Source organism: Podarcis erhardii (assembly GCF_964252035.2).
Source record: "Podarcis erhardii genome assembly, chromosome: 2".
NCBI classification, from domain to species: domain Eukaryota; kingdom Metazoa; phylum Chordata; class Lepidosauria; order Squamata; family Lacertidae; genus Podarcis; species Podarcis erhardii.
In genome coordinates this window covers 83,680,801-83,702,235 of record NC_138498.1, presented here as the reverse complement: position 1 = coordinate 83,702,235, position 21,435 = coordinate 83,680,801, and the positions used below count along the sequence as shown (strand labels likewise).

General features: G+C 40.5%; 1 protein-coding gene across 13 annotated transcripts in view; it reads left to right on the top strand.

Annotated features, from left to right (window-relative positions):
• Positions 1–21,435, top strand: part of ERC2 (ELKS/RAB6-interacting/CAST family member 2) — a 539,768-nt gene that overhangs the window by 146,120 nt on the left and 372,213 nt on the right. For all 13 annotated transcript variants that reach the window (XR_014153136.1, XR_014153137.1, XM_081848843.1 and 10 more), the window contains 2 exons: positions 2,658–2,813; positions 7,688–7,855. Coding sequence is in view for 11 of the 13 variants with exons in the window: in XM_081848843.1 (XP_081704969.1) it covers positions 2,658–2,813; positions 7,688–7,855 (324 nt within the window). In the remaining 2 variants the exon portion in view is untranslated. The remainder of the gene's footprint in view (positions 1–2,657; positions 2,814–7,687; positions 7,856–21,435) is intronic.

Here is a 21,435-nt window from a genome sequence, read left to right as displayed (position 1 = left end):
TAATTCTGAGAAATGTATTCACTGGCATTTCATGAAAATAGAATCACTGTTCTTTGAATTAAATTACTGCTTATGAATGCTTAGTTGCCTTGTTAGAAAGGTGAGGTACAAATACCGAAAACCTAAATAGTAACAATGATAAAAATAATAATCTGACTGGGCAATTTAGATTATTCTTCACCACTGCTTTTGTGTGGAACAGTTGTGCATTGGCTTTGTGGGATCTGTGTTGTGGTTTTGAGTTGTGCCAAACTGGAATAGCCATTTGCAGATATGTATAATAGTGTTTCAGTGCTTTACGCGTAACTTTGACTCTTTCTTTGCTTCCTGATGATGGGATAGAACATCAGAAATACCTTACTACAGTGGTACCTCAGGTTATATACGCCTCAGGTTACAGACTCCGCTAACCCAGAAATATTACCTCAGGTTAAGAACTTTGCTTCAGGATGAGAACAGAAATCGCATAGCGGCGGCAGAGCGGCAGCGGGAGGCCCCATTAGCTAAAGTGGTCTTTAGGTTAAGAACAGTTTCAGGTTAAGAACAGACCTCTGGAATGAATTAAGTACTTAACCTAAGGTACCACTGTACTAGTAAATGAATTTTGATACATCATTTATAGAACATAATAGTTTTATATTTTAAGTTTTTTTAATGCTACCCTTCATTATATATTCCTCAGAACTATTTTTCTTTGTTAGGGGGGATTTTAAAATGTGCAACTTTACAATGCATGTATTTTCCAGAAAACAGAAGATGTAAAGATGTAGAGTGCTGTGATTTCGTCATTCCCTTCCTTTAAGTTTTCAAGTGGTTAGTTGTGCCTGATGTTGGAAGTGATCGTAGTTTCAATAAGTGCCTTTAATGTTGCTATCGTATCAGCTGCTTTTAAGGTTCATAGACTGAACTTTTAAGACCTCATGTTTGAAGGTTTGCTTTTTGTACAAAATTAGTTTGCAGTAGCTCTTTGAATTCTCTCTCCATTTTGGTTCTCAACAAGGATGTCAGAAACTATTTACTGGGCCCATTTGGAGACTTTTTTCAGGACCTCTTTGGGTTCTGAGTTTACATGTAAGTGGTACAAGTTTGGACCTGCAATGAATGTTGCTCCTGTTCAGGGTTCCAGCCATCCCCTTTCTAGGATGCCCTTGTTACAGAGTTAGTGGTGTGCACCAACCCTGTGAGGTGCCAATTATGGTTTCAACCCTTTAGTACTGCCACCACCCTGCTGACAAGCCTCCATCACAAGAAAGTGCACAGCCTTCTGACTCTTAGCCCTGGGATAGGTATCCTGGGAAACAGCCAGCAGATTCTTTCCAGTCACTGCTGGAAGGAAATGTCTCTTCTCTTGATTTGCTTGCCCAAACAGAATGACCCTTCTGTGTGTTCCAGGGAGTGGTTTCAGCCAGATGCAGTTCTAGATTGAGCAGGCAGAGGTTTACTAGGCATGAGCAAGAGATCCAAGGCAAAATCAAGTTAGTCCAAGTTCAGGCTCTGGAAAGGCAGTGTCAAACAAGGCACGATTCCATTAAGGAACAGTAAAGCAGGGTTCAGGTTCCGAGAAAGCAAAGCTGAGGAAAGCAGAGGCCAGATTATGATAAGGCAAAGTTCAAGTAAGGGGAGAAAAGGACTCCATATCCTGAGTTGCAGGATTTTTAAAATGGACTAGGTATGCCAAGAGGCACTGAGATAGTTCTCCATATTAGGAACCAATGAAATAAGTGTGGCCGAGTAGTGGCTTCCATTTGACCTAGTTCTATTCTATTTTTCCCCGTGGTCTCTTAATTCACTGGGCAATCCTGATCCGCCATGCTGGAAGGGTTTCAGCTGAGAGGGAGGTGTCCCACTGCCTAGTTCTGCCCAGCTGTGCTGAGCTCTGCTGCTAGGAGGCTCCATTGCTACTATGCCTGCCTAAATTGCAGGTGGACAAATGCTACTTCTGGCAGTATCAGTGCTGGTAGTAGCCAGAATATACCCCTGAAACAGGTCGTGTTGGAGGTGAGAGGGAATGGAGGTAGATATGCCAAGGATATGATGACAATGGGCTTGATCTGGACCTCTCTGCTGCACCAGCTGGCACAACAAACACACACACACACACACACACACACACACACACACACACACACCTAACACAAAAACACCCAACAGGATTTTCCTGCTCCTCCTTCTTCCATCCATTCCATATTTAAATAAACTGTTTCCTTCTTAAAAACATTGGGCAATGCTATTTCACTGGGATCATGAAGCTGGCAAAATGGGCAGCTTGTGAGGGCTCTAGAGGCTAGACCTACAATAGAAAGATAAAATACACACTTATATCCTTGCTTTGCTGATGATTTATGCAGTTTCACCCTGTGTGGTTTCTTGGCTTTAGAATCAAGGCAAGCTTTTGACTACAATGTGTTTCAGATCAGAGCACCTTCTTTTATGAGTTGCCTGAATGCAAAGAAGCAGTATCCTTGTTTAGAAAACAAGGATGGGGAGTCCACATTTTTTATTTTTATTTTTTGGGTTATACAGTTATATGTGGGCATGTTCCAGTAAAATTTAGACCAAAAGCTGTGCCAGCACTGTTCTTTTTCCTCTGTTGCTCTTGTATTGCACTTTATACTTTAAAATATTGCATACCAACACTTTTTTTCTTTCAAAATTAGGACACAAAAATAGCTTCACTAGAACGTAATATCAGAGACCTTGAAGATGAAATACAGATGTTGAAGACTAATGGAGTTCTGAACACAGAAGATCGAGAAGAAGAAATCAAACAAATAGAAGTTTACAAGAGTCACTCAAAGTTCATGAAAAACAAGGTATATTCTTCTAATCAAATGAGAGCACTATTTCAGTTCAGATTTTCTGAGGGTGGTGGTAATTTTACTGTCAACACTTGATCTGAAGAGGGTTGTGCTAAGAAAACCTTCCTGAAAAGTACGATAACTTTCAGGAGGTATATTGTTTTCATTGGTAATTTACCTTAATGAGAGAAGTTTCCATGTTATATTCTGTGTGCATAGGCAACCTGAGTTAGAGCCATGCCACACAAGCGTGAAAAACTTGTTCTAGTTTGAGGGCATTCTTTGGGGCAAAACATATTAAATTGCTGCAGAAAGAGAAAGTGCTTTTGTCCTCCTGACTAAAAATCAAGCATTCCTGTTATCAGTTCTTTGCCATCTCAACATGCACCTGTGGGATTGAAGACAATTGAGAGCTTGCATAATTCTACATGTGGCACATATATTCATTTGATGTGGACAATGGTAGGAATATTAGAAGGGTGTAACTCTTCTGCACAGGTTAAGAATCCACTGGACTATAAAGACAACAAGTCAACATCAGCTAAGTCTGCTGAGTCACCTCTGAAATATTAGGCAGTCACAATTCAGGTAATGAGCTAAGGAAAAATATGTTTGATTTGCTTTACCTTCAGAGCAGTACTCCTCCAGAAAGCCACCACATGTTTGGGGTGATGTATAAATAGATTGGAGTTTTAGAAATGTAAAGTGGAAGTTACAATGATTTTGAGAGGGTGGGATGCAATAGATTCCTCTGCTCTTAAAGGGCAGATGGTTGAGCATACCATTGTTTTGTCACAGCCGTCTGATCAACTTTTTGATAATCATGCTACATTCTGATGAAAGTCTGTTTAACCTGTGTCAGCAGCCCTGTCCTTCCTCTGACAATTGAGATTTGCAGCAAAAGATACTACTTCTGCCATTCATCACAGGACCTTTCAAGGTGGAAAAAATATTTATATGGCTGTCAGCAAGGAGATATTATTATACCCCATCTGTCGGACCTGAGATTGCTGATAAGGAACTGTGATAAATATAAGTCCTGAATGATGGCAACCAGGAGAACAAGGCCCCATTCACAGGCAACAACTCTAGGTGTTATAATGCTCTTTGGAGGAAACAAGATTAGATTTAAAGAGTATCTACATATATTTTAATTTAAATGAAAAAGGCACACATGACTGTTAAAAGCAGACAATTGTGGAAGGTTGATTATTTTTCTTGAAGTCTATGCTTTAAAAAGCAAAGTTTAAAGTTGCTCAGCACAAACACACGCACATAACACGATTTATTTGCCTTTATTTTGGTAGGCATTTATCCACTCTTGAGGGGCTCCAATAGCTAGTAGCCAAAACTTTCAAAAAGAAAAAAGGTTATAATTTTAAATAATATATATGTAATAGGAAATGGGACAGGCACAAAGCTTAATTTGTTTGAATTGGGAATTGGATCCTGAGCCAAAACAAGACAGCCTCCGAGCACATTAGAATCATAGAATTGTAGAATTGGAAGGGGTCCCAAAGGTCATCTAGTCCAGTCACCTGTAATGCAGGAATCTCAGCTAAAGTATCCATGACAGATGCCCACCCAACCTCTGCTTAAAAACCTCCAATGAAGGAGAGTCCACAACCTCCTGAGGGAGCCCATTTCTCTGCTGAACAACTCTTACTGTCAGAAAGTTATTCCTGATGTTTGGTTTGAATCTCCTTTCTTGTAACATGAATCCATTGGTTCGAGTCCTACCCTGTGGAGCAGGAGGAAACAAGCTTGCTCCATCTTCCATGTGACAGCCTTCAAGATATTTGAAGATGGCTGTCATATTTTTCCCCAGTCTCCTCTTTTCCAGGCTAAACATACCTAGCTCTTTCAACCATTCTTCAACAGGATTCATCTCCAAACCCTTGATCATCTTGGTTGCTCTCCTCTGTACATGTACCAACTTGTCAGTATCGTTAAATTGTGGTGCCCAGAACTAGGCGCACTATTCCAGGTGTGTTCTGACCAAGGCAGTACCAAGCGGTACTATTACTTCTCTTGATCTGGACACTATAGTTCTGTTGATGCAGCCTAGAATAGGCTCCTGCATCACACTGTTGACTCATGTTAAGCCTGTGATATACTAAGACCCCTAAATCCTTTTCATGCACTGCTGGTAAGCCAGGAGACCCCTATCTTATATTTGTGCATCTGGTTCTTCCTGCCTAAGTGCAGAACCTTACATTTGTTCCTACTGAAATTCATTTTGTTGGCTTGGGCCCAGTTCTTCAGTCTGTTAAGGTCATTTTGAATCCTGATTGTCTTTTTGGCATTTGTTACCCTTCCCAGTTTGGTGTCATCTGCAAATTTGATCCCCTCATTTTGTTCATCCAAGTAGTTCATAAAGACTTTGAACAACAGTGGGCCCAGGACAGAACCCTGTGGCACCCCACTTGTCACTTTTCTCCAGGATGATGAGAAACCATTAATGAGCACTCTCTGGGTTTGGTCAGTCAGTCCACTTAACAGTTACCTCATCCAGCTCACATTTTTCCAGCTTCCTCACAAGAATATCATGGAGGACTTTGTCAAAAGCCTTATTGAAATCAAGATACACAAGCATCCCCCTGATCCCTGATCTACCAATCTTGTAACTTAATCAAGAGAGAGAGAGAGAGAGAGAAAGAGAGAGAGAGAGAGAGAGATTCGTCTGGCATGACTTGTTTTTGAGAAACCCATGCTGGGTCTTAGTAATCACAGCACCCTTTTGTAAGTTCTCACAGACCTACTGTTGAATTATCTGTTCTAGGACCTTTCCTGGTATCAGTGTCAAGCTCACTGGTCAGTAGTTACCTGGGTCTTCTCCCCCCCCCCCTTTTTGAAGATGGGACATTTGCCTGCCTCCAGTCTGCAGGGACTTCACATGTTCTCCAATAATTCTCAAAGATTATAGACTGAGATTGCAAGCTCCTTTAGTACCCTTTGGTGCAACTCATCAGGCCCTGGAAATTTAAATTCAAGTAAAGTAGCTAGCTGTTCCTTTACCACCTGTATTTCTGCTTTGGCAGTATCCTGCTTTATTGTGGTCAAGGCACACACTCCTAATAAAAATGACTGTCCATTCAGCATGAGAACATCTTTTGATTGGTCTTTTCACCATCATCATGTAGCCAGATTTCAGTCTGCAAGCTGACACTGAACTGGAAAAAGAGGAATTATTTTACAGTGGTACCTCGGCTTATAAACACCTCGGGTTACAAACACTTAGGCTTATAGACTCCGCTAACCTGGAAGTAGTACCTCGGGTTAAAAACTTTGCCCCAGGATGAGAACAGAAATTGTGCGGCGGCAGCAGTGGGAGGCCCCATTAGCTAAAGTGGTACCTCAGGTTAACAATGATTTCAGGTTAAGAACAGACCTCTGGAACGAATTAAGTTCGTAACCAGAGGTTCCACTGTATTTTATTTTTTATTTTGCCAGCCCAAATCCAGTCTTTTCCCTAAGAAATATGAGATACTTTGCTATATGAAAAGAGGTCCAGCCTTATGTCTTGTTTCAATCATTAAATAGTTCACCAGAGAAGATCTAGTTATTTTTTGCAAATCATGTAGCTGGAGTTGCTTGCTAGTGAGTAGAATACATAGCATATCTATAACCCAAATGACACCATGCTCTTTGACTGATTGTTTATCGGGTGTTGCTTGTATGATGGATAAAATTGTGAAGATCTTTCAGTAGAGATTTGGTTCTGGGATAGCCATATGGGACTCATATAAAACACATGCTGTTCTGCATATTGGCTTCAACTTGACATTGTACTGTGTGGAATTTCACTCATCTTATTTTGATATTTTGGTTTTGGCTATATATCTGCGCTTACTAGTGGCTTTATGGCAAATACATGGAAGATGTTTGCCATTCTTCCAAAAAGATCTTTAAAAAATTAACATGCTCTTGAGTAAGTTGAATATTATGTTTTAATTTTGTCCTTGAATGGGTTTTCTTCTAAACTCCTCTCTTATTTGCATTGAGGTAATGCATAATTTGCTATTCCTTCTTCATTTGCTTAGCTTGCAATCCTTTTAGATTCCTTTTAGATTGTAGTTTAGACCGGCCTTATTTTGCTTAAAGTCTCCATAGAATACCAGCCAATTTTCAGCGCTTACTATATTATAAATGCTAATTATTATAATAAAAGGTGGCCAGAAAATAGTTCAGTTAAAACAGGGATGGTGAACCTGTAGTCCCCCCTCCCAATATGGACTCCGTCAGCCCCAGCCAGCATGGCCAAAGGTCAGAGATTATGGGACACAGGTTCCCTATTCCTGAATTAGAATAACAAATCTAATGGAGAAAGAGGAGTTTGCATTCTTCTTTAAATATTCCACATGTGCAAGTATTTGTAATTGTGTAAGATGCCTTTTGGATTTGATTCTACAGGAATTGATATCATATGGGGAAATGAAACAAAGCAGAGTGGGACATGCAAGAAATATTTTCTTGCAACATGTGACTCTGCAGTATTATAGCTGATAAATGTACTTTTATTAATCTGGAGCATGTGGGCTGAGCAATGTAAACTTGTGATCAAAATCCAGGTTTTATTGGCTGCTACTCCAGTTTTAATTCTTTCTCCCCTTCTGTACTGTAGTTATGGGATAAACCAAATCCCACTATTGGAGAAAGTGGCTTAGTGCTTATGGGATGAATCCATGGCAAAGTGGCTTTCATGACACGATGTAATGTTTCGACAGCTCATGTGGCTCACAATCACCTACATTTCTGTCCAAAGCTTGTCCAGCAATATCAACCACGTGTGGAAAGAATAAATGTACTTTATATTGCAAAGTGGGAACTGCTGGATTAAATTGTTGTACTCAATACTACTACTAATACATATATATGTATATCTGCAGATTGACCAGTTGAAGCAGGAGCTTTCAAAGAAAGAATCAGAACTTCTTGCCTTACAAACTAAGCTTGAAACCCTTAGCAATCAGAATTCAGATTGCAAGCAACACATTGAAGTGCTTAAAGAGTCACTTACTGCCAAAGAACAGAGAGCTGCCATACTTCAGACAGAGGTAAGGTGTTTTATTAGCATCTAATGCAGTATAAATGTTTAGTTAATGGAGTGTGTCAGAATTAAGAATGATGTATTGGTTACAAATCTGTGCAGAGGACAAAACTCGACCTTTGAAAAATTTGTTATGAAGTAGTACAATAGCTTGTGCTATTAGCTGATGCCAGACCAGCCCTGTAATACTTGTGTACTGGTTTTGATAGCAGGTGGCCCTTTGCTGGAATGGGAAGGTTCTAGCAGGAAACCCAAAATAAATGTATGCATTTAGTATTTAATCCCCCCCTTGCTGCTAGTATTCTGTTCAGTTGCTTCCATTTATCTCTTTTATAAGGCTGTCTTAGTTGTGCATTTTGACTTAGCACACAGTTCAGACGAATATACACATTTGTATAAAGAAAATAATCACTTGACTGTCAGGAAAAAATGTGTGAAGGGAGCACTGCAAATCTCTGCAAGTTAGAGCCAAATGATACGTTATGTGGGAGATATGTGCAGTTACTCCTGAGTTTTTAAAAATTGCAGTGCAGCTAATACGGGATGGTGAGGTGAAAGAGCTCTGCATTTGTTGTGGGGCGGGGTGAAGGGGTTGCTTATTGTCCTGCTCTCTGTGTCCACAGTCCCAAGTGTGTGTGTGGGGGGGGGGAATAGGTGGAAATCATCAGTTTTCATACCAAAGGGTGGAAAAGTAACATAGGGAAGGCAGTTTTGAAAAGAAAAATGCCCCCATAATCAAATTTGGAACTTCTCATGGCTGTATTAAAGCCTTAAAAACGCACAACTGTTAATAGTGTGGCTTCCCTCTCATTTGGCCCTTATAATCCCACCTGATAAAATGAACGCATCAGTATTTAACCCATTTTTAGTTTTTCCTAAATGGGTGAAGGGACGTGGGTGGTGCTGTGGGTTAAACCACAGAGCCTAGGACTTGCCGATCAGGAGGTCGGCGGTTCGAATCCCCATGATGGGATGAGCTCCCGTTGCTCTGTCCCAGCTCCTGCCAACCTAGCAGTTCAAAAGCACATCAAAGTGCAAGTAGATAAATAAGTACCGCTCCGGCAGGAAGGTAAACAGCATTTCCGTGTGCTGCTCTGGTTCGCCAGAAGTGGCTTAGTCATGCTGGCCACATGACCCGGAAGCCGTACACCGGCTCCCTCGGCCAATAAAGCGAGATGAGCGTCGCAACCCCAGAGTCGGCCATGACTGGACCTAATGGTCAGGGGTCCCTTTACCCTTTACCTTTAAGTGGGTGAAGGAGACTGTTCTGTTGCATATTGTGTATAATACTACATCCTCTTTCAAATAAAGGAATAGCAAATAAAATCTAGAGATTATAAATCTACCATCGCTGGAGAATAATATCCATAGTTCAAAATGTAGGCTTATTTTTAACTTCATAATAAAGGCAAAAGAGAAGTGAGCTTTCAAGGTTGCCTTATCTTTAAGCCTGCAGTATTTAAATTGCTATGCTTTAAACGGAGCCTGTAGTCCTCCAGAGATCGCTCGACTCTAACTTTTCTCAGTCTTTGCCAGCATGGCTGGTGATCAGGGTGATGGAAGCTGGGAGTCCTTCAACATCTGGAGGGCCCATCCCTGCTTTAGACTTTAAAGTTTGAAGCCTTTTGTGAAGATTCATATTATTGTAAGATATGAAAGCAGTTGCATGTGAAATGCAAGAAATAGAAGGCAGATTAGGTAGAATTTTGGTCACAGACTACCATAACAAAAGATTGGGAATACTCTGATGGATGCTGTCTTTCAGCAATCAAGTTGCTATTGAGAATGAGCAACAACTAGCATGGAAATGAAAGCAAATTGTTTGCAGAGCAGTAGGGGAAGGAGGATGTATCTTAACTCATTATTCAAGTCAGGGCCTGGCATCCTGCCTAGCAGAAAGGATGTGTATAACTACTAACTCCTGATACAAAGGGTTAAATGATAAGATGAGAGTGGTCCTGTGGAACGCCCTCCCACCAGATGTCAAAGAAATAAACAACTATCTGACATTTAGAAGACATCTGAAGGCAGCTCTGTTTAGGGAAGTTTTTAATGACTGATGTTTTAATGTATTTTAATCTTTTGTTGGAAGCCGCACCAAATGGGTGGGGTATAAATAAATTATTATTATTATTATTATTATCATCATCATCATCATCATCATCATCATCATCATCATCATTATATGTGGTAAATCACACCCTATTTTGGTGGTTTGGACAGATAATACACCTTTGAACTCCACAATTACATTAAACAAAATTGTTTTTTTGAGCTACATGTTCTTTAAAAAGAACTTTTATCCAGTTAATTAATGGATGCCATTAATCTGATTTGAACTGATTTTATAATGAAATGATTTTAGAATGTTGTATCATTTTACTGTTGTTCGCTGCTCTGAGCCCGGCTTTGGCTGGGGAGGGTGGGATATAAATAAAAATTTATTATTATTATTTATTATTATATACCTTTGTTCTCAAAGGGCTCTTTGCTCCAACAAAAGCTTATATGAATGGAAGGGGAGGGAAGTAATTTTTTGCACATCCTCCCTTTCTCCTGTGGCCTCTGTCCTACAGCACCTGCCATGATATTCCAGAGGTCTTCCAACCCTCTCAAGCAGATTTTAGTGTAGAAGCAGAGGGGACTTAGAGTGAATTTGTGACTCTTCCTATTCCATTTAAAGATCCCTCAGTTGGATCAACAGCCTTCCATGAGTGAAGTAACACAATTGGATGAGACACAGTGTTGCTTAACTCATAACAAGAATTATTGAGGTGTTAACAACATTATATTATATTGATGATAATTCATAATATTTTCATAATAATCCTGGTATTATGATAACCAAGCCTAGTGCAAAAGTTTGTAGTCTACGCACAGCAACTTATATTACATTTTGAACAATTTAAGTCACACTTAAGTAATTAAATGACCTGATAAATTGATGTAGCTTTGAAGCACAGCATGCTCCTTTATGCGTTCCATGGAGGGCTAGGTGATTGCCATCCTATGCTTTGAAGTAAGTCGTGTGAGACTAATGATTTTATCAGACAGCATCACAAAGAGCTTTCTTTATTTTCTATCTTTAAGACTTCTTTGTAAAAGGAAATGGAGAAAGTTTCTTAATGATGTCCACTTCTTGCAGGAAGCAATTTGGTTAAAATTAGCTGTAATTGTTCATGTGCAAGAGCTTTTTGGCAGCAGAACTGAATACATTAAAGGCACCTTTTTCTGAGGGATCAGATGGAAATGAGAGCCTCCATATGCCTAATAGGTTAATAGGACACTTAGGCTTAATTCACTAGTGCTTATTTCAGAGGAGAGTAGAACTCCAGCATAAACCAAGTACATGGCTGAATCTAGTGTGTTTCTAGAGGAATTTCTTGGTTTTCTGAATCTTTATTAGTAAGTGAGCATAAATCCCAGAGAAGGAGCCTGTTTTGTTGTCTGTAAAATAATTTTGCACCATCTCTTTTGCCACATGAAGCAATGGATACATTTTCAGAAGCAAAATTCATCTTTGAATCAGCATATTTTCATTTTATTCCCTGTGTTTTTCATTTATGAATATTTTGGTTTTAAATAACCTGCATAAAGAAGGTTTGCCCTGAGCTGACCTGAGTGGGCTATAAATTATTTCAGGTTTGCCTTTGATAAACAGCTATCATGGAAAAAACACTATAGATAAAGCATTCACAGCATCTGATGTTATTTCTTAAATACAACAGAATCTGTGAAATGCCTCCACTGAAAGGTACTGTAAGTCGCAAAGTGTTGAATATTTGATATTCATGCATGTGTGAATCATCTCTAAGGCATGGAGGCTGATGAGGACATTATACCTCTTGTTCCTCTGCTCATGATATGTTTATAAAACCCACATCCCCTGCAGCAAACTGAAAATCAACCATACGCACTATACGCTTTTGAGTACCGTATATTCCTCTGTATAAAAGTGTTGATGTTAATTATAATTTAAATCAATATTTATTTTAGTTTGTAGTGATGTTGATTTTGCCAAGATCATTGGTATTGCTAATTAGTTACCTCTCCCCCATCTAAAGGGACGCGGGTGGCGCCGTGGGTATAACCTCAGCACCTAGGACTTGCCGATTGCATGGTCAGCGGTTCGAATCCCCGCGGCGGGGTGAGCTCCCGTCGTTCGGTCCCAGCTCCTGCCCACCTAGCAGTTCGAAAGCACAATTAAGTGCAAGTAGATAAATAGGTACCGCTTTCTAGCGGGAAGGTAAACGGCGTTCCATGTGCTGCTCTGGTGCCAGTTCGCCGGAGCAGCTTCGTCACGCTGGCCATGTGACCCGGAAGTGTCTCCGGACAGCGCTGGCTCCCGGCCTCTAGAGTGAGATGAGCGCACAACCCTAGAGTCTGTCAAGACTGGCCCGTACGGGCAGGGGTACCTTTAGCTTTACCTTACCCCCATCTAAAATCCAAGCTTTTGGTGCTCGCTTCGGCAGCACATATACTAAAATCCAAGCTTTTGTACTGAAGCAGATACCATACATTTTGAAACATAATCCCCCTCAATATGTCCATAGGTGACATATTGAGGCTCAAAGGAGGATCTTTTACTAGTGAAAAGGATTATTCAGAAGCATAGACTTAAATGATGGGTTTTCATGGAGTCGTCTGATATACACTCAACTATGTACCTGGAATGACTTTGATTGAACCTGTAGGTTGCCTATTATATATCAAGGCTGTGCTAGAGAGACAAATACCAGTCATGCTGTTGTCATGACAACTTCCTCATATTTTCTTTTCTTTGCAATCTTGCCGTTCCCACTACATGTGTGACATCTGTCACTTTTGAGAGAAAGAGAGAGAAAGTTAATTACAGGCATGCTTGTGACTGAAAGAAGGAAGGTGCAAGGCAGTAAATTCACGAGGAAGAGAGGGGGGTGAACTGTGAAGTCAAAAGCATGCTGATTTATTCCATAGAAAGACATGGCTTAATGATAAGGAAATCCTACCTCTAGAAACAGAAGTAAAATGACTGTTTTGAATTAACTGCAGCTCAGCTTGTGACGTGCACCTTGGTAGCCTTTGAGAGCACTATGAGAGTACTATATACATTACTGTATAAATTGTCTTAAGTGGTAAGGTACAGTAAGGCAACTATGAGAGTTAGCCATGGTCTATGGAAACATAATTATACCTAGGAGTTGGACTCTGCTCCTGTTTGCAACCTTCAAGAAAGCTTGAAAAATATAAGACATGAAAAGATGAAAAGTTGAAAATCCGCTACTCTACCAATAATTTGTTTATTTAATTAAAAATGTATGTATGATGTTAGCCACTCTGAGCCTGGCTTTGGCTGGGGAGGGCAAGGTACAAATAAAATTGATGATGATGATGATGATGATTTAAAATCACCAAGGACCAGGTGCACAGCCTGGGAGTCATTTTGGACTCACAGCTGTTCATGGAGGCACAGGTCAATTCTGTATCCAGGGCAGCTGTCTACCAGCTCCACCTGGTATGCAGGCTGAGACCCTACCTGCCCGCAGACTGTCTCGCCAGAGTGGTGTATGCTCTAGTTATCTCCCACTTGGACTACTGCAATGCGCTCTACGTGGGGCTACCTTTGAATGTGACTCGGAAACTACAACTAATCCAGAATGCGGCAGCTAGACTGGTGACTGAGGGTGGCTGCCGAGACCACATAACACCGGTCTTGAAAGACCTGCATTGGCTCCCAGTACGTTTCTGAGTACAATTCAAAGTGTTGGTGTTGACCTTTAAAGCCCTAAACGGCCTCGGTTCAGTAGGAGCGTCTCCACCCCCATCGTTCTGCCCGAACGCTGAGGTCCATCGCCAAGGGCCTTCTGGCGGTTCCCTCATTGCGAGAAGTGAGGCTACAGGGAACCAGACAGAGGGCCTTCTCGGTAGTGGCGCCCGCCCTGTGGAACGCCCTCCCATCAGATGTCAAAGAGATAAACAACTACCTGACATACAGAAGACATCTGAAGGCAGCCCTGTTCAGGGAAGTTTTTAATGTGCGACATTTTAGTGTGTTTTGGTCTTTGTTGGAAGCCGCCCAGAGTGGCTGGGGAAACTCAGCCAGATGGACGGGGTACAAATTAATAATAATAATAATAATAATAATAATAAAATCAGTACATAGTGGGGAAATTTTCCCCATGTTGATAGGGAAATTTAGAAATGGAGACAATTCGGAAACCAAAACAATGTACAGTAAAAGCAGTCCACAGTATCTAGAACAATGGATATTGGGTTTCTTACTGCAATTGATTTCCTACTGCCTTTGGGGCTGGTCTGGAAGCTCTAGCTGGTGTAGAATATAGCAGCGATGATGCTGAGGGAAGCAGAAAGCATGTGACACCTCTGCTAAAACATCTACACTGGCTGCCCATATCCTACTGGGCTTGGTTCAAGGTGGTCTGGTGCAATTACCACACACAGATGACTTTCTGCTTAAGCTCCAAGAGAAAGGTTGTAGGATACTGACAGAATGTGTTACACACACACAATTAATTTTCTCAAAGGATTGATTGGAAATTATTTCTTTACTCAAGTTTATTGAAGTTTCATCTTCCATTTTTTTCATAGATCAAATATATTTTTCCAGCCAGATACTCCTAGTTAATTAATTGATACCCCAAACACTTATTTTGCCCCAGGCCCCTCAAAATAAAATCCCAAAGTTTTTTCTTACTTCATCCTGTAAAAGTCTCCTCCAGCTCCTCCCTTCTTCTGCATCAAGCTTTTAAAAAGCAAGACAAGAGCAACCCCTCATCCAAAAATTCAAAACTTAAGTGTTTATATATATTGCCCTCAGGGTGGCAGTTTGTCTAATAATAATAATAATAATAATAATAATAATAATAATAATAATAATAATAATTTATTCTTTATACCCCACCCATCTGGCTGGGTTTCCCCAGCCACTCTGGGTGGATCCCAACAGAATGTTAAAAGCACAATAAAATGTCAAACATTAAAAACTTCCCTAAACAGCGTTGCCTTCATATTGTGTGTCTGGTTAAGGGATCTGCAACTGCCTGAGAAACACACTTCTTCCCAACCATAGTAGGCACAAGTTCCCTGTCCTGCACTGCATCTTGACTATTTTAGGAGGTAATTGGCCTTGGAACAAAGCTTCAGTGTGCTTTCTTTTGATCCTAGTCACAGTTAATTTGTCTGACCATTTGCAACTGTCATTCGAGCAAACGAAGGGCTGGCTCAGATGGCCTCACAGAGGTGTGGTTTGCTTCCGTGAATCACATGTTTGTAGTCTTGGTTCAATGCTGTGGAAACTTCTACATTGGATTCCTATGGGTGTCAGGTGGGATTATGTAGTAAGTGGTTACTCCAGGGGCCTTCCCCTCAGGAGAAGTACCATTATCAGGTGATTTCAATGTGATCTGGCTAATGGTATGGAAAGCTAATTTAAATGTTTATGCAGTTGTGTGAGTCTAGGAATGTATGAAATGCCTCCCCACCACATAATTCACACTTCCTGAACCAATAAACTAACTGAAAAGCAGCTACCTTACCCTTCAAAATGTTCACTTCCCTGAACATTTTATAATGCTGTTTTCAAACCAAAAGGTGTGCTCAAAAATATGCACCAATTAATTAATTAATTTTATATCCTTTCCCTTCTCCCCAAAGGAACCCAGGGAGGTAAATAACAAATGATAAAACAATGCAGCATGTTAAAACCATGATGAAATTCTTAAACATTGATCATATTGTTTTCCTTTAAAAATAACAGCAAGTAAGGATGTCAGAAGTTGACAGATCTTCTTCCAAGATGGATGTCAAATCTAACGTGTTACTGTAGCAATTTTTTTGAGTAAGCATACACCAGAGAACTTCTATTTCATCCTTTAAGCTATCCATCTTCTTGCCTCAACAACTGTTTAGTTGGAAGGATCTCTTCTTTAGTATAAGCTTCTTGCAGGGCAACGTGCATTTTACATTTTTTGCAATTGCAGCGTACAAGAACATAATTGAATACTGGATGCAAAATTTAGCAGCCTGGGAACCTTGGGCTTTATTAATTTTATTTTCTATCTAGCTTAGAGACCTTATGGTTTTGTAGACATAGAACAGGCACTGAAACATTGGCTTTGAATGTGAGAAACTCAGGTTGGAATTCCTGTACAGTCATGAAAGAAACTGGGTACCCATGGACAACCTCTGTCTACTTTACCTTTCATGAGTTTTGTGAGATCAAACACAATCTGAATTTTTGCAGAATTTGTTGTTTAGTTGTTTAGTCGTGTCTGACTCTTCGTGACCCCATGGACCAGAGCACGCTAGGCACTCCTTTCTTCCACTGCCTCCCGCAGTTTGGTCAAACTCATGCTGGTAGCTTCAAGAACACTGTCCAACCATCTCGTCCTCTGTCGTCCCCTTCTTCTTGTGCCCTCCATCTTTCCCAGCATCAGGGTCTTTTCCAGGGAGTCTTCTCTTCTCATGAGGTGGCCAAAGTATTGGAGCCTGGCTTCCGGAGGCGGCGCAAAATGGCAATGGCGGTCCTCTTTACTCTGTGAAGAGGGGCTCCGCGGAAAAGGGTCGTCCGCTGCGGCAAAGCGGAGACCCGTTAAGAAAAATCACAGGCAGAGCGAGCCTGTGACCGTGGGACTCGGCGGGCGCCCAGAGCCCCCCCAGAATCGTAGAAGGAACCCCGTAAGGGGCTCCGGAACGGGAAAGGGGGAGCGGTGCTGTGAGTTCATCGCTCTTTTCGTGGATGCAAAGCCGCGCTGCTGCTGCCGATGAGCGCTGACCTTTCTTCTTGAAAACATCGAATTTGACAGCTACATACCCGTGAGTAAGGGGTACAAAATTTTGGACTAATTTGGACCAATTTTACAGATCTGGACTGAAAACGGGAGGCAAGTAACAGGAAGTCCGTCTTCCGATCCTGCTAACTAGATCAAAGCAAGGGCTGAAGTGCGCTGTAGCGCCTAAAAAAGATCGTAAAAATAGAACAAAGGGGCATCGATAGACTTTGTTTCGGGAAGTAAAAAGGGAAATTTTGGTGAAGCTTGCGGACTTAACTTTTGGAACTTTCTTCCTATTCTTGAGATATACGGAGTTAAAAGGGATAACCTAGTCGTCGGGCTGCCAGAGTGCAACAGAGAACTGTCAAACTGCTGATACTGTTGCTGAAGTTTAAACTGTTACATAGACTGAGATACTAACGTCTAAACATTGTTTCTGAGACCATTCTTGACACCTTGTGGCTTTTAATCAAGAAATAGAAAGCTTTGGGAACTCTCCTTTTGTATTCAGGAATTACAAAGATTTAATATGGGATTATAGGAACTTCAATGGCGGAAAAGAATTCTTTCCTTTCTTGAAACTTTGAAATACTCCCCCTAGAGGATTGTGGAGACATAGAGGCCTGGGAACTGTACTTTATTGAGACTTCTTGTGGTTTAATTGTTTATACTTTGAACTCCTCTTTCTCATGGAATAAAAGACAATTTGACCTTGAACCGAGGCAGGTGTGGAATGAGTGGCCCAGGGAAAACAAGAGCAGCTAAAGCTAAAGAAAAAGAAAAAGAAAAGAAGCCTGTGCAACTTGTCCAAACAACTTTAACTCATCAACGCAGATCATCTGTCCCAACTGTGCTGACAGCACAGGAGGAGGAAATTGAGCAGCCTGCTACAGAAGATATGGCAACTGGAGGATCTGAATCAGTCCTGAAACAAATTCTGGAGCAACTGGCAATTTTAAATCAAAAGGTGGACAATCAATCAACAAAAATTGACCAAGCCACATCCTCTATTGGTAAATTAACTGAGCAGGTTTCCCAGCATACTCAGGCAATTGACAATTTGCAAGGAGCTACGGCTGAAAATTATAAATTAGCTGTGGAAGCCAATCAAAAAGCAGAGCAGGCAAACCGAAAAGTTGATGAGATTAAAGGGGAAGTTAGGCCTTTGAAAAGACAAGTAGGGGAACAACAAGCCTACCTGTCACTGGTTGAACTGAAAAGTAAGGAAAATAATCTCAGGTTGAGGGCCATCCCAGAATTGGAGGCAGGTAACTTAGAGGGATTTCTGACACTCCTATTTTCTAAATTCTGGGGAATTGAGGAAGATAAAGACTTTAAAATCGTGACGGCCTTTAGACTGGGAAGATCGGTAAAGAAAGATAAGGCCAGAGACTGTTTAGTTATTTTGAGATCAAGAGAGGAAAGAGATAAGATATTAGGCCTACATTTCAAAAAATCCTTGGAGATAGAAGGTAAAAAGGCTGAAATATACAGAGACATTCCCAAACATCTACTGGATCTTAGGACCACCTACACAGACCTGACCAAATTGTTAAGACATAACGCAATTCCTTATAGGTGGGAGTTTCCACAAGGATTATCATTTACTTACAAAGAAAGGAAAGTAAGAATTAAATCACCTGAGGATCAGCAGAAGTTTCTACACGACCACGAGGAGGATCTTCAAAAAGGAGCTGCAGCTTCTTGGCCACCACCACCACCGGGACCACCACCAAAACCTACACCGTCTGGATCTGGACCAGCACCACTACCTCCAGGACCGGAGGAAAATCTAGACACCCCATTGTAAGACTCACCAACTAACCAGGATGTCTCTGCAGCTTCTTAGCTGGAATATAAATGGCGGAAACTCTCCGGAAAAAAGAAGAAAAGTATTTCATATTTTGAAAAAAGAACAATTGGACATTATTTGCCTGCAAGAAACACATGTGACAAGGCTCCATAGAAAAGTGTTAATCAATAAAAGATTAGGCCAAGAATTTATTTCTTCGGATAAAGTCAAGAAAAGAGGAGTGGTGATTTATGCAAAGGAGAGCCTGTCACCGAAATTTCTATTTAAGGATGAACACGGCAGAATTTTGGCGATTGAAATTCAGACGCAAGGAGAAAAATTTTTGATATTAGGAATATATGCTCCAAATGAAGGAAAATCGGAATTCTTCAGGAAGCTGCATGAGACTATGCTGGACTACTTAGACTACAACAACATTATTATGTTGGGCGATATGAATGGGGTCGTATCTGTAAACATGGATAAGTCGCAAAGTGCCAACATAACGAAAGATGGCAGACTACCTAAAACTTTCTTTGAAATGACTGACAATATGGACTTAATTGACATATGGAGGGTTAAGAACCCCTTAGGAAAAGAAGGAACTTTCTTTTCTGAAGCTCATCTGACATGGACACGAATCGACCAAATATGGACAACTAGAGGACTGGTACCTAAGACTAGAAAAGTGGAAATCTGCCCAAAAACTTGCTCCGACCATAATGCTTTGAAAGTGGAATTGAGACTTAACACAACCGGATCCTTTAGATGGAGAATGAATGACACCTTATTCAGGGACCAGGAGATTGTTAAGAAGGCCCAAAAAACTTTAAAGGATTATTTTGAAATAAATCTAAACACCAATGTGGAAAAAAGAACAATCTGGGACGCAAGTAAAGCAGTTATGAGAGGGTTTCTAATACAACAAAATACGATTAAGAAAAAGTTCTGGAATGAAAAGAAGGAGAAGATATTGGAGAAAATAAGAGAAGGAGAGAAAAAATTAAGATCTAGGCCCAAGTCGAAGGAAGTGCTGAGAGAGGTGAAATTTTTCCAGGCACAATACTCGAAATTGATAAATCAAGAAGTGGAATGGAAAATTAAACAAATGAAACAAAGGTCCTTCGAATCAGCTAACAAGTGTGGGAAACTGCTAGCATGGCAGTTGAAAAAGAGACAAAAACTTAATACAGTTACAAATCTAGAGATTGAAGGGAGAATGGTTCAGAAACCCGAGGAAATTAGAAAGTGTTTCCAGAGATATTTTAAAGAACTTTATTCACAAGGGCCACAGAAAGACTTTGAGATGGATCAATTCCTTAAAATTAATGGATTACAAAAAAATAACTCAGGAAATGAGAACTACCCTGAATAGCAATATCACTCAGCAAGAAATTGAAAGTGCCATTCAGAACCTTCAATTAGGCAAATCTCCAGGCCCTGATGGACTTACCTCCAAATATTATAAGGTTTTGAAGGACTATTTGATACAACCTCTGTTGGAGGTCTGCAATCAGATTATGGAGGGGAGGAAGGCACCGGAGACGTGGAAAGAAGCTTTCATCACATTGATACCTAAACAAGAAACTGAAAAGACCCAGCTTAAGAACTACCGCCCCATCTCACTCCTAAACGTGGATTACAAAATTTTTGCGGATATTTTAGCAAGTAGATTTAAAAAAGTTCTTAATGAAGTGATCCATAAGGACCAGGCTGGCTTTCTCCCTGGTAGGCATTTGTTTGATAATACAAGAAACATTATTGACATTTTGGAACTTCTACAAACAAATCTTAATACTAGAGCGGTTCTAATTTTTATTGATGCGGAGAAAGCCTTTGATAACATTTCTTGGATGTTTATGAAGAAAAATTTGGAAGGGATGGGAGTTGGGCGGGGGTTTGAAAATGGAATAGAAGCAATTTACTCAGAGCAAAAAGCTAAATTGATTGTTAACAATGTGGTGACAGAGGAATTCAAAATAGAAAAAGGGACACGACAGGGGTGCCCCCTATCCCCCCTATTGTTTATTTCAGTCCTGGAGGTGCTATTGAACATGATTAGAAAGGACCGGTCTGTACAGGGGATTGAGGTCGGAGTGAAACAATATAAATTGAAAGCTTTTGCAGATGACTTGGTATTAACATTACAGGAGCCAGTCTCTAGCACTAAAAGAGTGTTAGAATTAATCTCTGATTTTGGTCGGGTGGCGGGATTTAAGCTGAACAAGCAAAAAACTAAGGTTTTAGTAAAAAACTTGACAACTACAGAAACAGATGAGTTCCTGAAAGAAACAGAATTAAATGTGGTTAAAAAAGTAAAATATCTAGGGGTGTACTTGACCTCCAAAAATTTGAATTTGTTTAAAGATAACTATGAGAAATGTTGGTCAGAAATTAAAAGAGACTTGGAAATATGGTCAAGATTGAAACTTTCCTTGTTGGGCTGGATAGCAGCTATAAAGATGAATGTATTGCCGAAAATGTTATTTTTGTTTCAGGCCCTACAGATCGTGGACAAAGTGGAATGTTTTGGAAAGTGGCAGAAGGATATTTCCAAGTTTGTTTGGCAGGGCAAAAAGCCCCGAATAAAGTTTAAAATACTAACTGATGCGAAAGAAAGAGGGGGATTTGCCCTGCCAGACTTGAGGTTATATTATGAATCTGCAGCCTTCTGCTGGTTGAAAGATTGGATTTTATTGGAAAACACTGATGTCCTAGATCTGGAAGGGTTTGACAATGCTTTTGGGTGGCATGCATATTTGTAGTATGACAAGGTTAAAGTTCACAAATTGTTTAAAAACCATATTGTCAGAAGAGCAATTTTGATGGTCTGGACAAAATATAAAGACTTATTGGAGAGTAAGACTCCGAGGTGGCTCTCACCGGTGGAGGCCAAGGCACGTAAGAGACTTAACATGGAAGCCTACTGGCCTAAATATTGGGAAATAATTGAAAAAATTGGAGACAATTGGAGGTTGCTGAGCTTGGAAAAATTGAAAAACAAGGTGCGAGATTGGTTGCACT